The sequence below is a fragment of the Perissodus microlepis genome, chromosome 7 (genome assembly GCF_051167445.1).
Source record: "Perissodus microlepis isolate ML-2025 ecotype Zambia chromosome 7, ASM5116744v1, whole genome shotgun sequence".
Lineage (NCBI taxonomy): Eukaryota > Metazoa > Chordata > Actinopteri > Cichliformes > Cichlidae > Perissodus > Perissodus microlepis.
In genome coordinates, this window is record NC_140467.1 from 22,483,100 (window position 1) to 22,497,846 (window position 14,747).

At 39.1% G+C, this 14,747-nt stretch overlaps 2 protein-coding genes across 2 annotated transcripts; both read right to left on the reverse strand.

Annotated features, from left to right (window-relative positions):
• Window positions 1-761: 761 nt before the first annotated feature.
• LOC146383072 (uncharacterized) lies at window positions 762-6,704 on the reverse strand. Its single transcript, XM_084936767.1, has 4 exons — window positions 5,684-6,704; window positions 5,223-5,381; window positions 5,088-5,141; window positions 762-793 (listed from the first exon to the last, which is right to left on the reverse strand). The coding sequence occupies exons 1-4, from the start codon at window positions 6,579-6,581 to the stop codon at window positions 762-764; spliced, it is 1,143 nt and encodes a 380-aa protein (XP_084792893.1). The 5' UTR covers window positions 6,582-6,704.
• A 2,803-nt stretch (window positions 6,705-9,507) lies between these two features.
• LOC146383073 (histone-lysine N-methyltransferase set-1-like) lies at window positions 9,508-12,528 on the reverse strand. Its single transcript, XM_084936769.1, has 4 exons — window positions 12,426-12,528; window positions 12,180-12,342; window positions 11,868-12,060; window positions 9,508-9,633 (listed from the first exon to the last, which is right to left on the reverse strand). Exons 1-4 carry the CDS (start codon window positions 12,526-12,528, stop codon window positions 9,508-9,510), a joined length of 585 nt encoding a protein of 194 aa, XP_084792895.1.
• Window positions 12,529-14,747: the final 2,219 nt, after the last annotated feature.

Consider the following 14,747-nt stretch of genomic DNA (forward strand, 5'->3'; position numbering starts at 1 on the left):
GGAGATTTTAGATCTCTATATATACATATATATATTTCTCCTCCAGTTTTGTGCTTGTTGGTGTTTCTTTGGAAAAAAACAACAACTATGCAATAAATGAACCAAAATCTGTTTTGCAGTTAAAAAAGTTAATATGAGGCTCATGTTCATTCAAGTGGTTCAAAATCTCTTATTCCTTAAGGGATTTGCTTACTGTAAAGTGTTCCTTTGAGGAACACTGACTGAAGCTGGGCTAACATTTATGCTATGAGTACTCCTGCATTCAATATTCAGTATTTAAAGAATCCATACAGATTTGTTTTTTCACTTGCCTTTAGAGGGTAAGTTTTTTGCTTAACTAGGATTCAATAAGGTAATTAAAAATTAATGTGAATATTTTTTGAGTGCTGTTTATTCTTTCATCATATGATATTGAATTGTAGGGAATGGAATGGTTATGTTCCCTGATTGATTTGTAATCCAGCACGAAATTAGTCCAAACAAAAAATGCACAGTGTTCAAAACATCGAAGCTTCATAACCGGGGGAATGCTGAATACCATTTTTCTAGAAGAGAGCGTGTTTATTGGTCCTGTATGTATACATATAATACATATTTATATGTATTACCTGTCCTTCCAATATTTTACTCATGCTTAAATTGCTACCAGTTGTTAAATTGCCAAAGGTGATGCATCTAATTTGGAAATACTAAATATAATAGGTCATCATTTTAATAGGCCTCTGTTTACACACAGAAACTAGTGCCGGGTTTGGTGGGTCTCAGCTGGAGATTCGGTCTCCGGAGGACTCCTCTGCAAACACAAAGCAGTCAATTAAGATTCAACTTCAGATGCATGAGATGACTAGTCAGCTCTGGCAATAATGTCAAAGCGTTATTGATCATTAGCAATGCAGTAGTATGACGTCTTTAATGGGATAAAAACGCCTCATGGATTATGTCAATGTAAAATTGGTCATCGTCTCATCCTCTAGGTTTATGCCTTTTTACATTTAAGGTTTTCTTTATTAAATTCAATTTTTCTTGATTTTTTGCTTTGTGCATAAGGAATTAAAAAATATATTACAGCATGTTCTGGATTTAAGGAATTCAAGTTTCAATATTTTATGTATTTTTCTTACTTTTTCATTTGGGATTGAAAAACTTTCTGTATGGAAACCAAACATGAGAAAAATATGCTCTAATAAGTGGGATGTAGGACGAACTCTTTATTTTCCTAAATTTGAACTGCAAACCTGGATATTTGATCCAATAATAGGAGACATTGTATTTACAGTATGTGGAGTGTCTGACAGATTAGGGGTTTTGGGCAAGATGAGGCAATTATAGAGTGCTTATCAAGTGAAACAGTTCTTTATCCTCAAGGGAAACTCAGCTGGCACAACCCAGCTCTGGGATTTACATTCTATAAAAACACAATTAATGATGAATCCAAGGTTATGCATAACAGGTATTTTCTAATGTTACAGATAATATAACGTGACCAAACTAACATCCAATTAAATGTCAAGAGAACATGACTCAGAGTAGACTGCACACACAGCTAAAATAACTCACTACTGCGAGCCACAAGTCAGTCAGTAGTGTAACATTACATGTGCATGGGCTTCCAGTGTCAGTGTTAAAGTTCTGTGTTTACTTTTGCCATGCACTTCTCTGTTTTTTGTCCTATTTTTTAATCAGGATTCAGTTGGTTGTTGGAGGACAGCACTAAAATCTTAGAATGTACTTTTTTATTAATTCATCTTTTAAATTCAGAGAAAGATCTTTAAAAGTCTATTGCATTGTTTAAATGATTACAACAGTTACCCAACTTTTATACAGAGGTATTTCTTAAAATTGAAACAAATTACGAGTGCTTTTGGACGTGTACCTTTAATCCATGCAGTGTCAGGTTGTACCAAAAAGTTCTCCCAGAGAAAAAAAATACATTAGCAACAATTGAACTTTGAGCCACAGGATAGATAATGGGCAGCAGTCAATAGGCTATTATACGACTCTAAGATAAGGTTAATGCCCCAGAGAGCTCAGAAGGCAGGCCCTCTGTGTGTGCCTCGCAAAAGGTCAAACATATTCACCATCTCCTCTCTCAAATGTTATTCATCCACTGGGCACCCCCACAGGTTTGATGGGACTTGGCTCTGTGGCCACGATTTGCCTTACATAAGCTTTTGAAATAGATGTAGCTGCTTCGACTGTAAGAACGCCCAGGGGAGGATGTGTGGGTATAAACACTTGAACACTCTCCCACCGCATTCAGTGCTCCTTTTTAGTCTATAAGAAATGAGCGTAGTCGCCACAAGAAAGGCTGAATACACTCTTCAAAGCCCAATAAATGGTCTCACACTTCAGAGGAGGAAAAAAAGCTCATCGATGTGCTGAATAGGTCTGAAGTATATACAAAGAAAGGCTGTCACAACAAGAAGTATTCTCTTCTTGTAGTCAACCAAAGTCTTCCATTACAGTGGAGTCCTAACCGGAGCACAGCACATGTCTGCAGAGGGGGAGATTGCTGTCACCAAATTTCCCCTAGTTAAAATAAAACCAGGGAAACAGCAAGAAGAAAATACCACTAAAGCTTTTGATGTCTGTGGAATCTGAAGTATGCAGGAACCGGTACTGTCCAGAAATACTGTTACTAGGAACCTCAAGTGAGAGGTGAGAGATTAGATGTCTTTCTTTGGAGTTCACTGTTCCCCTTTGTCAACACTGGAGAAACCCATAATTGACTTTTAAATGGCATGCACAGAATGTGTTAGTCAAACAGCCTGAGTGCAAATGCCACAGATACGGCAGTGTTACGATTGTGATAATATATAAAACTCGTCAGTCTTAGTATTGTGACTGTTTTTATCTCAAAGTCAAATGTGCTGAAACTGCAGATGGGGTGACAGATTAAATTAAAAAAAACAAAACAAAAAACATAAATACCCCCCCTCCCAAAAAAAATAAAAATAAATAAAAACACATTTTTAAGTTTGAATTTTTTTGTTTTCAAATAAGTTTCATTTTAGTTTGATTCCTTGCACTGGATTGGACTTAAAATGCATATAAAATGGTTGTTTAGTCTTACTGATCATTCAAGGTGCTTTAGATTAGAAGTCACATTTACATTCATACAGTTCTTTAGTCTTTAGTCAATTTAGAAGACACTTTTAGCCTAACATACATGATTTTGAACTGTGAGATGAAACTGGATTGCCCAGAAGAAACACACACACACACACACACACACACGGGTCTATGTGGTATGGAGGGACTATACTACGTCAATCCGCCCGGTGGTGGTTTAAGTGGACTACCGTTTTCAAAGGACTTAGAGCCAAGGGAGCGAGGTTAAAGTGTTCGAAAAAATCTGAAAAAAATTTGGGTCACTTCAGGCCTCATACACTCCCTATAGAAGTCTAGATACACTGATACACACCAACCAGACTATTGTGTTTTCTGGAGACATTGTCCACTTGACAACGATGTGTTTTATGAGGTCCAAAAAAAACCAAAAAAAAAAACAAAACAATATTGGGTCTTTAAAGGGACAATGATGTAATTTTTAAATAGCTCATCATTACCATGAATACACATCTGACAGGACACAGGATTACTGGAACATCATTTTATTAGTGTTCTTGGATCTGAACATTAATTTTAACCATAAATAAAAAAGAAATCTATGGACAAAAATGCCCACGCTTCCCACAGAAATATAAAAATATAGAAAACAGAAAAATTAAAAACATTTAAAATGAATTTTAATAGTTTAAAGGTAAATATTAAGGGGAGAAAATATGCATTTATAATTTTTTATTTTAAATATAACCTGTCAAAAAATATTAAAATAAGAACCTGTCAAAAAAAAAAAAACCTAAATAAATTAAATGTAAAAATTATGAAATACAAACTACTTCTGTAATTAACAAGAACTTTTTCTTTAAACAGAACATCAGTGAGGCAGCCTGCTGCACAATAAGTCAGTTTTAACAACAATTCGGCAATCTGACCAAGATGTAAAACCACATCTGGCTAAACAGTTATTTTAGTTCATTTTTGTCTGCCTTTTTGCAGTTAATCCTCTGTTTCTTACAAAATCTCTTATGTTTTGAACTGTTCTTCCTGCCAACACCGGATCTTCTACCAATTTGCAATGACTGCATTCATTCTTGGTGGCCAGTTTCCCTTCGTTTATGTGGTCTTTAAAATGCCTCATCACTGCAGCAACCTCAGCCTTGGACCACATGTTTTTGGGAGCTCTTCGGGAATTGTGGGATTGAGCAGCATTTTTATCTGGAAGACATAAAGTAGTAGTAGTTAAAACAAACAAAAAACCAAACAAAAAAACCAAAAAACATTTGCTTGTTAAAAGAATGGATGCTACCCTGTCCTAACTTCTGAAATGTGTTGCTACCATCAATATCAAAACGAGCTAAAATTCTCTTTGAAAATTTATCAAATTTCTAAAATGAGACAACATTTAGTGTTCCACTGTGAATAAAAGACTGAATAAAAAGTTGAATAAAAGTCTCCTGATGCATGCTCAATCATCCAGGTAAGTAAATCCCAAAACGTTGATTCTGTTAATCTGGACGTAGCGTTTTCAGTGGGAGAAACATTTTGTCACTCATCCAAGTGACTTTTTGCCACCACTCTGCAGTTTGCCATATGTTGCAAAGTGATGAAACAATAGACTTCAAGAACCTTAAAGCACAAACATCTAAGTGACAAAACATTTCTCCCACTGAAAAAACTACGTTCAGAATCAACCTTTTTACTTACTTACCTGGATAATGAGAATGCATCATGCAAGCACCATAGTATGTCACATGAAGTAGTCTGTAGACAGGCCTCACCCAGTCATTAAATTGTTTGTCAGCTATACAATTACCCTTGAGCTTCTGAGAATAATAGACTACGCATAATGGCTGTGATGTGATGATTCCGTCAAATCCCTAGAATTAAAGCAGGAAGTCTACTTTAACACATATGGATATTGTTTGATTTTAAAATCCATTGTGGTGGTGTACAGAGACAGAATTGCAACGAAATTACAAAGAACGTGTCCATAAGCTTAGAGAACCAACTGCACCCCTTACCTTCAGAGGGAGCAGCAGTCTCACTTGCTGCAGGCATTGTGAGTGGTCCTTCATCTGCTGATTACACAGTTTGATTAAGTTTTAATATTTGTAACAAACATTTTATCCACAGAAACCAAGCTAGTGGTAACTTACCACAATCTACAGTGTCTTGGAGCTGCGCTGTGTTTGTGGAATCAGCTACTGCATGTACAGGCTCACTGGTGCCACACGCCGACATTGTGAGTGCTGTGTCATCATCATCTGATTCACTCTCACTGTCCTTTGTTTCAGCATCACTTAATGCAATTTCATCTGAGAAATTGTGGGAAAAAAACAAAAACAAAAAAACCAAACACAAACCCCCCAAAAACCTCACATTAACAACAAGATATGACAAAATACAGAACAAATACTGGAAATTATAGTACATAGTTTTACTATTTAAGGCCACCACTCTGCAGTTTGCCAAATGTTGCAAAGTGATGAAACAATAGACTTCAAGAACCTTAAATCATGGACATTTAACAGAATGGTCTGTGCTTTTAGGTTTTAATTCTGTTGATAAAGCATAATATTCAACTACTGCCCTAATATTTGCTCCTTTCAATACAAACCTTCAATTTCGATCTCATCCAGTGATTTCCCCTGGATCTGGGAAAGATGTCCTTTTTCCAGTGTTAAAAGCAGTTTGGAACTCTTGGCCAGCTGTGTTGTGGGAACTGGTAATCTGTAGAATTCGCGGTGAACGCGGATATCATGACCCAGGAAATCTGCAACCTGATCAAGTTCGTTGTTTTTCAAATTAAGGATTTGTGAGAGTGTGGCAACATGTTTTCTGAGATGTGTCGATCTTAGATACTCAGGCTGCTTTGCTCCACACTGGTGTGCATGAACACGCAAGGAGTCCATTCCTCTGTAATGACTCATTGATCGGGGTCTTGCAAAGAGGTAGATATTAGTGGCACAAATACCACAGTCAGGCCTCCTACTAACCAGTAGTGACAGAGCATCCAGCATGCTTGGTGTTAGAAGAACTGGAACATTTCTGTCCCTTTTTCCCATTATTTCTATTCTACAGAAATAGTTACAGAGTCTCTGTTCCATTTCTGAGAGCCCCATGGCAACATCTGTGTGGAGTGCCGTTTTGTCTCTTTCAAGAAAACTTTTGAGGCGCATCTTTGAAACCTCTCCAGAACGTCTTCGATTGAACACAATGATTTGTGAGAGTGTAACTTGTGCAAGTTGGGCATAATTCTGAGCTGTGGCTTCGTTCTCCAAGCTGCAAAAGGCACTTTCTGCAGATTTTTGAAGGTAGTGATGGAGAATCCGAACATCTTCTGTAAAGGGCAATGTTGATGGCTTGTTAAACTTTGCCTCACTCAATGTGTTCAAGGCACGGTGAGACACCATCTCGGACCATTTGGAGACATACAACTTCTTGAACGCATCAGTGGACTTGATTAGGGCTTCATCCTCTGTCATGAGGGCACGACAATGGATAATGTCAGACATTTTATGCAGTGTATGTCCCAGTTTCAGCGCAAGGCTTGGAGTTTTGTATGACAGTGTCTCTTCATCAAAACCTGAAACTTTCTTTACTGCTTGCACAACTCTCTGGAAGTTAGCAGGCTTAATAGCTTCTTCCATGTTATGCACTGAGAATTCTGTACGCAGACACAACAAACGTCCCGCTTCACGAAGCTTCTGTCGTATATAATCATACTTTGTAGGGTCTTGTCCATGTTTATTGTAGAGGGACTGGGCAAACTGAATAACAGTAAAGTCATTTCGCACAGCTGAGGCAATCTCATCTTGTTTCATAACAGCAAGAACCTTCCACACTCCACTTGACACCTGCGGATAACACTGAGACTCCAGAGTTAAAGCCAGGCCGAGTACTTTGGTTCTTCCAGGTTCTTTATCCGTGTCATCTTTTGGTTTGTTAGGACATCTGCGGACATGTCTCCAAAGATCCTTGCGAACATGCATCCCTTGACAATAAAAGCAATGAGCAAACTTTCCCTCTACTGCTTTAATCTTGGGTCTTCTCTTCACTTTCAGTGGTCCCACTCCACCATGCAAAACTGCAGCATTATGCTTAAAATTTCCCTTATTTCTCAATTTCTCTAACAGGCTTTTACGCTCGTTTGAGTCTCTAGGCAGGGAAAATGCATGCACAACATCAGGAGCCGTTTTGTGCGTTTTCAGGTGGCGGGAAATTTTAGCTTGTGGTTTGCCACAAAAATAGCAGTAATTTCTTTTACTTAAAGTCATTTTTTCTGATTCAGTTTCGCAAAGCTCACTTTTATCTTCTGGCTTGTCCTTTGTCAAGTTGTGGATTAAATTCGTTGAATCTGATTGTTCATGCGCTTTGGAGATGTCATCTTGGCATAGCAGACCTTTTGATGTGCTTGGCAATAATGAGATGTCTTCATCTGAATCTTCATCATATGACTCTGAATCTGGCACATATTCTTCTTCTGATATGCTGTGGTTGCCATCATCATCGCTTGATATTTGATCCAGAACTGAATGTGGCAATCCATCCTCCCCTGAATATTCAGAAATTTCTTCTTTCTGGAATGTAAGAATAAAAGTTATTTTAATTGATCAATACTTTAGATGGGTAAAAAATAAACTGAAAAAAAGTCAAGCCAAATATGAATGGGATACACACCTGTGTTGACTGGTGACAATTCTGATTTGCCAATTTTGCAAGGCAGGATTTGTGCCAGACCCCTAAACAAACTGAAACACATTTTGATAGACTTAATTTAGCTTTGCAGTTCTATTTAAGTGAAGTAGTTTTTTGTCAAAGCATTGCAGTAATGTCAAATGCTGAAAAAAAACAAAAAACAAAAACAAAAAAAAAAAAAAAAACTGTTCACACTTAAGGATATTTTAATGACTACACATACACTGCTAATCCCCCCCCCCCCCCCCAAAAAAAAGGACATCCCAGATGTGAATGAATGAATTATTCTTATTAAATACTTTGTTCTTTAGGTAGTTGAATGGCATGAAAGTGTGTAGTTGAATGTGTGTGGCCTCCAGATGCCTGTATGACTTCCCTACAATGCCTGGGCATGCTCGGGATGAGGTGGCGGACGGTCTCCTGAAGGATCTCCTCCAAGACCCGGACTAAAGCATCTGCCAACCCCTGGACAGTTTGTGGTGGATGGAGTGAGACATGATGTCCCAGATGTGCTCAATTGGATTCAGGTCTGGGGAACAGGCGGGCCAGTCCATAGCATCAATGCCTTTGTCATGGAGGAACTGCTGACATACTCCAGCCACATGAGGTCCAGTGTCGTCTCGCATTAGGTGGACCCTAGGGCCAAACGCACCAGCATGTGGTCTCACAAAGGGTCCGAGGATCTCATCTTGTTACCCAATGACAGTCAGGCTCTCTGGCAGGCACAGAAATGCCACCCCACACCATTACTGACCCACTGCCAATATGATCATGCTGGAGGATGTTGCAGGCAGCAGAACGTTCCCCACGGCATCTCCAGACTGTCACGTGCTCAGTTTGAACCTCCTTTCAGCTGTGAGGAGCATAGGGTGCCAGTGCCGAAGTTGCCAAACTTTGCGTTTTCTGGCAAATGCCAAACATCCTGCATGGTGTTGGGCTGCAAGCTCAATCCCACCTGTGGACGCTGGACCCTCAAGCAACCCTCATGAAGTCAGTTTCTGACCATTTGAGCAGACAGAGGCACATTTGTGGCCTGTTTGAGGTCATTTTGCAGGGCTCCTCTTGTTCCTCCTTGCACAAAGGTGGAGGTAGCGGTCCTGCTGCTGGGTTGTTGCCCTCCTATGGCCTACTCCACATCCAGGTAGCACCTCCATGCTCTGGACACTACACTAACAGACACAGCAAACCTTCTTGCCACAGCTCACATTGATGTGCTACGCTAGATGAGCTGCACTACCTGAGCCACTTGTGTGGGTTGTAGACTGTCTCATGCTACCACTAAAATGAAGTCACCGCCAGCATTCAAAAGTGACCATAACATCAGCCAGAAAGCATAGGTGCTGAGAAGTGGTCTGTGGTCACCACCTGCAGAACCAGTCCTTTATTATGGTGAATTGACTATAATTTCCACTTGTTGTCTACTCTATTTGCAAAACAGCATGTGAAACTGGTTGTCAGTGTTACTTCCTAAGTGAACAGTTTGATTTCACAGAAGTGTGACTGACTTGGAGTTACATCGCATTGTTTAAGTGTTCCCTTTATTATTTTGAGCAGTTTATGTTATGGAATGGGGAATTGAGGACAATCCCAAGTATACCATTTTTACAAGGTCCTGCACCAATGAGGTAATACTACATTTCTTTAATTAGACGTGACCACCCACTGATTAAAAAGGGAGCAGTGTTCATTTCAGCTAGTCTTAACTTGTTGAACTCTATTAATGCTTTTTACTGTATACTGTACCTATTCACTAAATGTCTCATCTTTGCACTTATAGCCAAGCCACTTGAGGGAGGAAACCGGTCCCACACACTGAATGCACTTGTCCAAAGATGATATTGTTGTGCACACCAGACGATGATTGTGACACTGTTAGCAAAATATTGCAACATTTATTTGTTTTGGACAGTTGGAAAGGTGAGGTGTTTTCAATTCAGTTGCAGATATCAACTAATACACTTCATCCCAGTATAAAATTTGAACGCAATCGACCTCTTCGCTTTTTTTCTACTGGAACCATTTTACTTGGACTAGGGGAATTGATTCTCTCACTTTATTGTTATCTAGAATAGCAAATTGAGTTAAAACACTGCAGCTTCTTAAAAATGGCACATAAATTCTTATCTGTGTGAGGTGGGTCAGAGTAAAAAAACAAAATAAAAAAAACAATCCTTCCTTATTTGCTTATCCTTGCGGCTGGAACCTATTCCAAATATGATGGGTGTACAATGCCTCTCACCCGAGTTGTATCTGGCAACTACAGCTTCCGCCCAAAGACATCCAGTTAGTGGGGTTTGCTGGACTGGTAATTCTAAATTGCCCATAGGTGTGAGTGTGGTAGAGTCTGTCAATGTGATACCCTGCGACAGCCTGTCACTCCAATTAACAACTGATTCCTTTGCAATCATCCATCCTCTTCCACTTATCCTTATCAGGATTGTGGGGTAGCAGGTTTGGGGCCTATACCAGCTACCATAGGGCAGTACAACCAGGACAGATCACCAGTCTAACATGGACGGACAAGCATTTGCATTCACACCAAAGGGCAGTTTTGAATCACCAGTTAACCTAACCCCATAAGCTACATCTTTGGACTGTGGGAAGAAGCCAGAGTACACAGCCAGAGAGAACCCATGCACTACAGCAGTAAAAAGTGCCTAAAACAAGTTAAGAAGTTGTATAGTACTATCTATCTTAATGTTCAAGCCTGAGTTTCAAACCATTTCCACATAGAAACAAAGCACATGCAGTCAGTTCTGCATGCTGTAGGTCAAACTGTCAAAAAATACGAGAAGACCCCTCCTAAAACCAGAGTGATGTCACCATGAAGCAAACTTTGACGGAGTCCCCCAATAACAGTGTGGTCCTCCTAAGTCACATCTGGGTGGTTAACACACACACACACACACACACACTCAGATGTTATCCAGACTTGCACTTTGAAACAATGAAAAGGACCTGCAAGCCAAGGTCCATGTAAATCACATCACACCCAGGTGACTGCCAAACACACACACACAGCATCCATAAAGAATGATGATAGATTAAATTATTAGTTCATTAAGTGGTATACTGGATTATATTTATCCTTTCAGGCTCTGGATGTTTCAGGTCCAGATCATTGTTTGGAAAGCTGTTTGGTTGCGGCTTTAGGCAGCTCACAGTCTTCTGAATCTGGCTGGTCTCAGTCTTCGTGTGTAACAGATAGAAAATGAAAATACAGTGCATTTTTGAAGAGGCTTTTGAAACATTAAATAAACTGTATGAGAAAGATAAGTTTCAAGCTAATGTCTTTAAAATATTCATTGTCATGTATAGAGAATTTAAGGTCCTATGATTAAGAGAAAAATAGTCCGTGTGATTTCTTTAATCTTTTTTAAGCCATTGCTAAAGGAGTAAAACAATCACCTGTAGCAGCAACGAACTATCACTAGGGCCCATTTATCTTCGAGGGACAAAATTTAAACTGAATCTAACTAAAGAGGCTAGAATCACATTAAACATCAATCACTGTTAAAATTTAGAAACCGAAAGCCATTTTTTATTTCTGCATACCTGCTGATATTTTTTTAGTGCTTTTAGATGGCTTTGATGTGGCAGCCATCACAATTGCCTGTTTTCCATTAGTACCTACCCCTGTTTTTCCTGTAGGTTATAGTATCATGTAGTTTTTCAGTAACTACTGCACCAAGGTTCCAAGTGATCCAAAGTGATTACAAAATTTGACATAGACCGACTGAATGCCACCAGGTGGCTGGTCAATGGTGTCACTCGATAAGTTATGAGTGCGCCTCCTTCATGAAAATCCAAGCCATCATTGAAATGGCGACCAAAATTAACAGCGTGATCCCTGAATTGAACACTAAAGTATAGACTGAGCAGCAGGCATTTTATCACCTTGACGTCCATGCTTGCTGTGGCATTTATATCACTGGATGCTCGGCTGCATTGCTATAGTGACCCCAGGCACAGTAGGTGATACTCAATTTCAGTGGAAAACTAGATGCCCTAAGTCACGTTAAGCCAATTTGAGTAGGTACAAATGTAAAAATGGCTTACGGTATGCAATTTATCAGTTCCAAAAAGTACAATTGTAGAAATACCTTGCATCTCCAGGGCCAATCCGAGTCACCATAATTGTAGTCTATTTCTTCGCCTGGACTTATGTCTCTGCTTGCAAATAAGCATAGATGGGGCTTTCCATTGATATTTAATATTTTCATCTTAGCACTTGGACTGATGTGGTTGTCGTTGACAAGTCTGCCTAATGACCCATCTTCTTGAGATGCATCCACACTGTAGGGTTAGGCAAAAAAGTATTAGCTTAACTAGTTTTTGTTAGGAAGCTTTTTTTTCATAAATCAAAAGCAATGTGTAATTTAATCTTAATCAAACTACACTGATATAATACGCACCACCAGAGTTTTCCATCAAACTTGAATTCAAACATGAACACCTTCAGGCTGTCATGATAAACTCTGTGTCTCCGCTCACATTCTTCTTTTGTTATGAGTTTACCTCTGTATTCCAAAAGGAAGTCTCCTTTTTGGAATGGAACAGTCGTGAAAATGCCCCGACCTGAATTGCAGAGGCATACCAAGTGAGTGACAAATGACAAAGTGACAAACTCCAAATCTAATCCAAACTAAAGACCAACTTACCTTTGAAGGCATTTATGTAGTGGATATCAAGTCCCAGTTTGTCCCTTCCAGCAGAAACATGACAGACTGCATCCTCCCGTGGAGGAATGCGTCTCCTTCGCATGTTCTCCTGTACGTTTTGATTGCCTGTATTACCAAAGCATATAAAGTATTACGATTATCGTCATCATTGTCATCATCATCAGTAGTAGCAGAACTAGCAGTAGTGTAGTTTACAGCATAAACACAGCTGACTTATTCATAGTCCTAATTTATGCCTTCTTTTAAAATGTTAAAGGCCTAGTTCTCAAAATGGCGACATGTGACATTTCTGTAATGGCGACTGCAGAGTGATACAAGTACTGAGAAAGCTTAGGCATCAAAACTGTAAGAAGTTTTTTCTTCAGGCATATAAATAAATACACGACTAAATACACTTATACCCCTTGCTTTTATTTTAGGGCTGTCAGCAGAATGGACAGACATTGGACAAACTACAAACTGCCCGAAATTAGCTGACAGCGACATCAGGGATTTTGACTCAGACTGCGCTGGTTTAATTGTTAATCGCGTTAGTCGCGATGTCGGCATTAACACGTTTAAGCCACAATAATGCTTTAACACCGAGTAAATCCTAACACGGGTTAGCCCGCTTTATCGCGTTGACGCGGTTAGTCGTCAGCCCTATTTTATTTACTCAATGACAAACGCTGAGGCCGTTTTACTTCTTCAAAGACTAACTAACAGTCCATAAAGCATAAATTAAACCAGTTTAATATAGGCCTGTGCACCTATAATTTCATATAGTATTAAAGTCATGGTGCATTTTACATTAAAAAAGGCTTACCTTTGTGTTTTTAATCCGTCTTCGTATTGCCGTCGACATATACTTGTTAAAGGGCACACGCGCAAAGTCGTGGCGCCGTTTCCTGTAGGTACCGCCTATATATATAGCCTACCAATCACAATGACTTCCGGCCGTGTGTATTTAAAATGTGTATTAAATTGCAGTACTTACACACATCCACTCTAACTCGAAACGTCGCTGTGGAATACATTGGAATACACAAAAATCAGGTGAGGGGTATAGGTGGACTTTTAAGAAAATCAGAAAATCTTTTAATTATAGTTTAATAAATGAATTTACACTACAGTTTAAGCAAATACAGGTCAAAAGATAAATAATGACCTCATAAGAAGTAGAAAAAATTATTATTTAGACACTTAAAAATGCATTTACAAGTCATGTTTTAGGGGGACACATGAATACACAGCAAAAAGTTGAAATGTCCCCGGAGCCCAGGTACAGCGTCAGGTCAAATGTCAATCCATACCACATAGACGCACGCACACACACACACACACACACACACAAAATGCAAATGGCACACAAGGGCTTCCTTTGGGGTTCGAAACCAGAGCCTTCTTGCAGTATGCTAACCACTTCATCCCCATGCCATCCTTTTTTCTGGTCTAGTTTTAGTTTTACTTCAACAGTTTATTTCAACACTTCAATTCAATTCACTTTTATTTATACAGTGCCACATGACAACAACAGTTGCCTCAAGGTGCTTTATGTTGTAGGATAGACCCTACAATAATCCATACAGACGTGATACTTAGTTACTTACTACAAAGTGTTTTCTGCTGGAAGAAGAAGGACGATGAAGACGAAATCAAAAATGATTTAAAGAAATCTACCATGCTGTTTAAGGGAACAATGTTTGATACACTCAAATATACAATAATTACTGTGGCTTTGTTTGGTCTGAGTGCCTTGGCAGTGATCCTTGAAAAGGATGTGCCCCCCCCCCCCAGCATGGTGTGCCTAATTTTCCCTCTTGTGCATCAAATAAATAATAATTCAGTAAAAACATCTAAGAGCACTGAGTCACATGTTTTAGCACCTGGTGTTAGGCACATGGATGTGTTTCTCCAAATATGGTGCTTCATTATGTAGAAGAGGCACTTCCATCTGCAGCATTTAGAAGTTTTAGTTGGTCAGAGTTGAGACATTTCAAACTCTGTTATAAAACACTAATGTGCGTTTCCTGCCGTAGCTGTAGTTAAATTTAGAGCCATGAAAATTGAGTTTTCGGAGGTGAGGAACCTGGCAAAGATGTTCCTGCTGGACGTAACCAATGATGATTCATGGACTCTCTTAAAGATAATAGGAACGAGTCACCATCATGAACAGAATGTTAGAAGGTATTTTAACTTTTGAAGTTTAGAATAGGGCAAACCATCAGAACATATAAAGAATTGTTTGGGAAACTAAAGCTCCCTCTTGGGTCTTACTTCAGAGTCCACTCGTTTTTATTAATTTTAACGTGATCTGTTTTT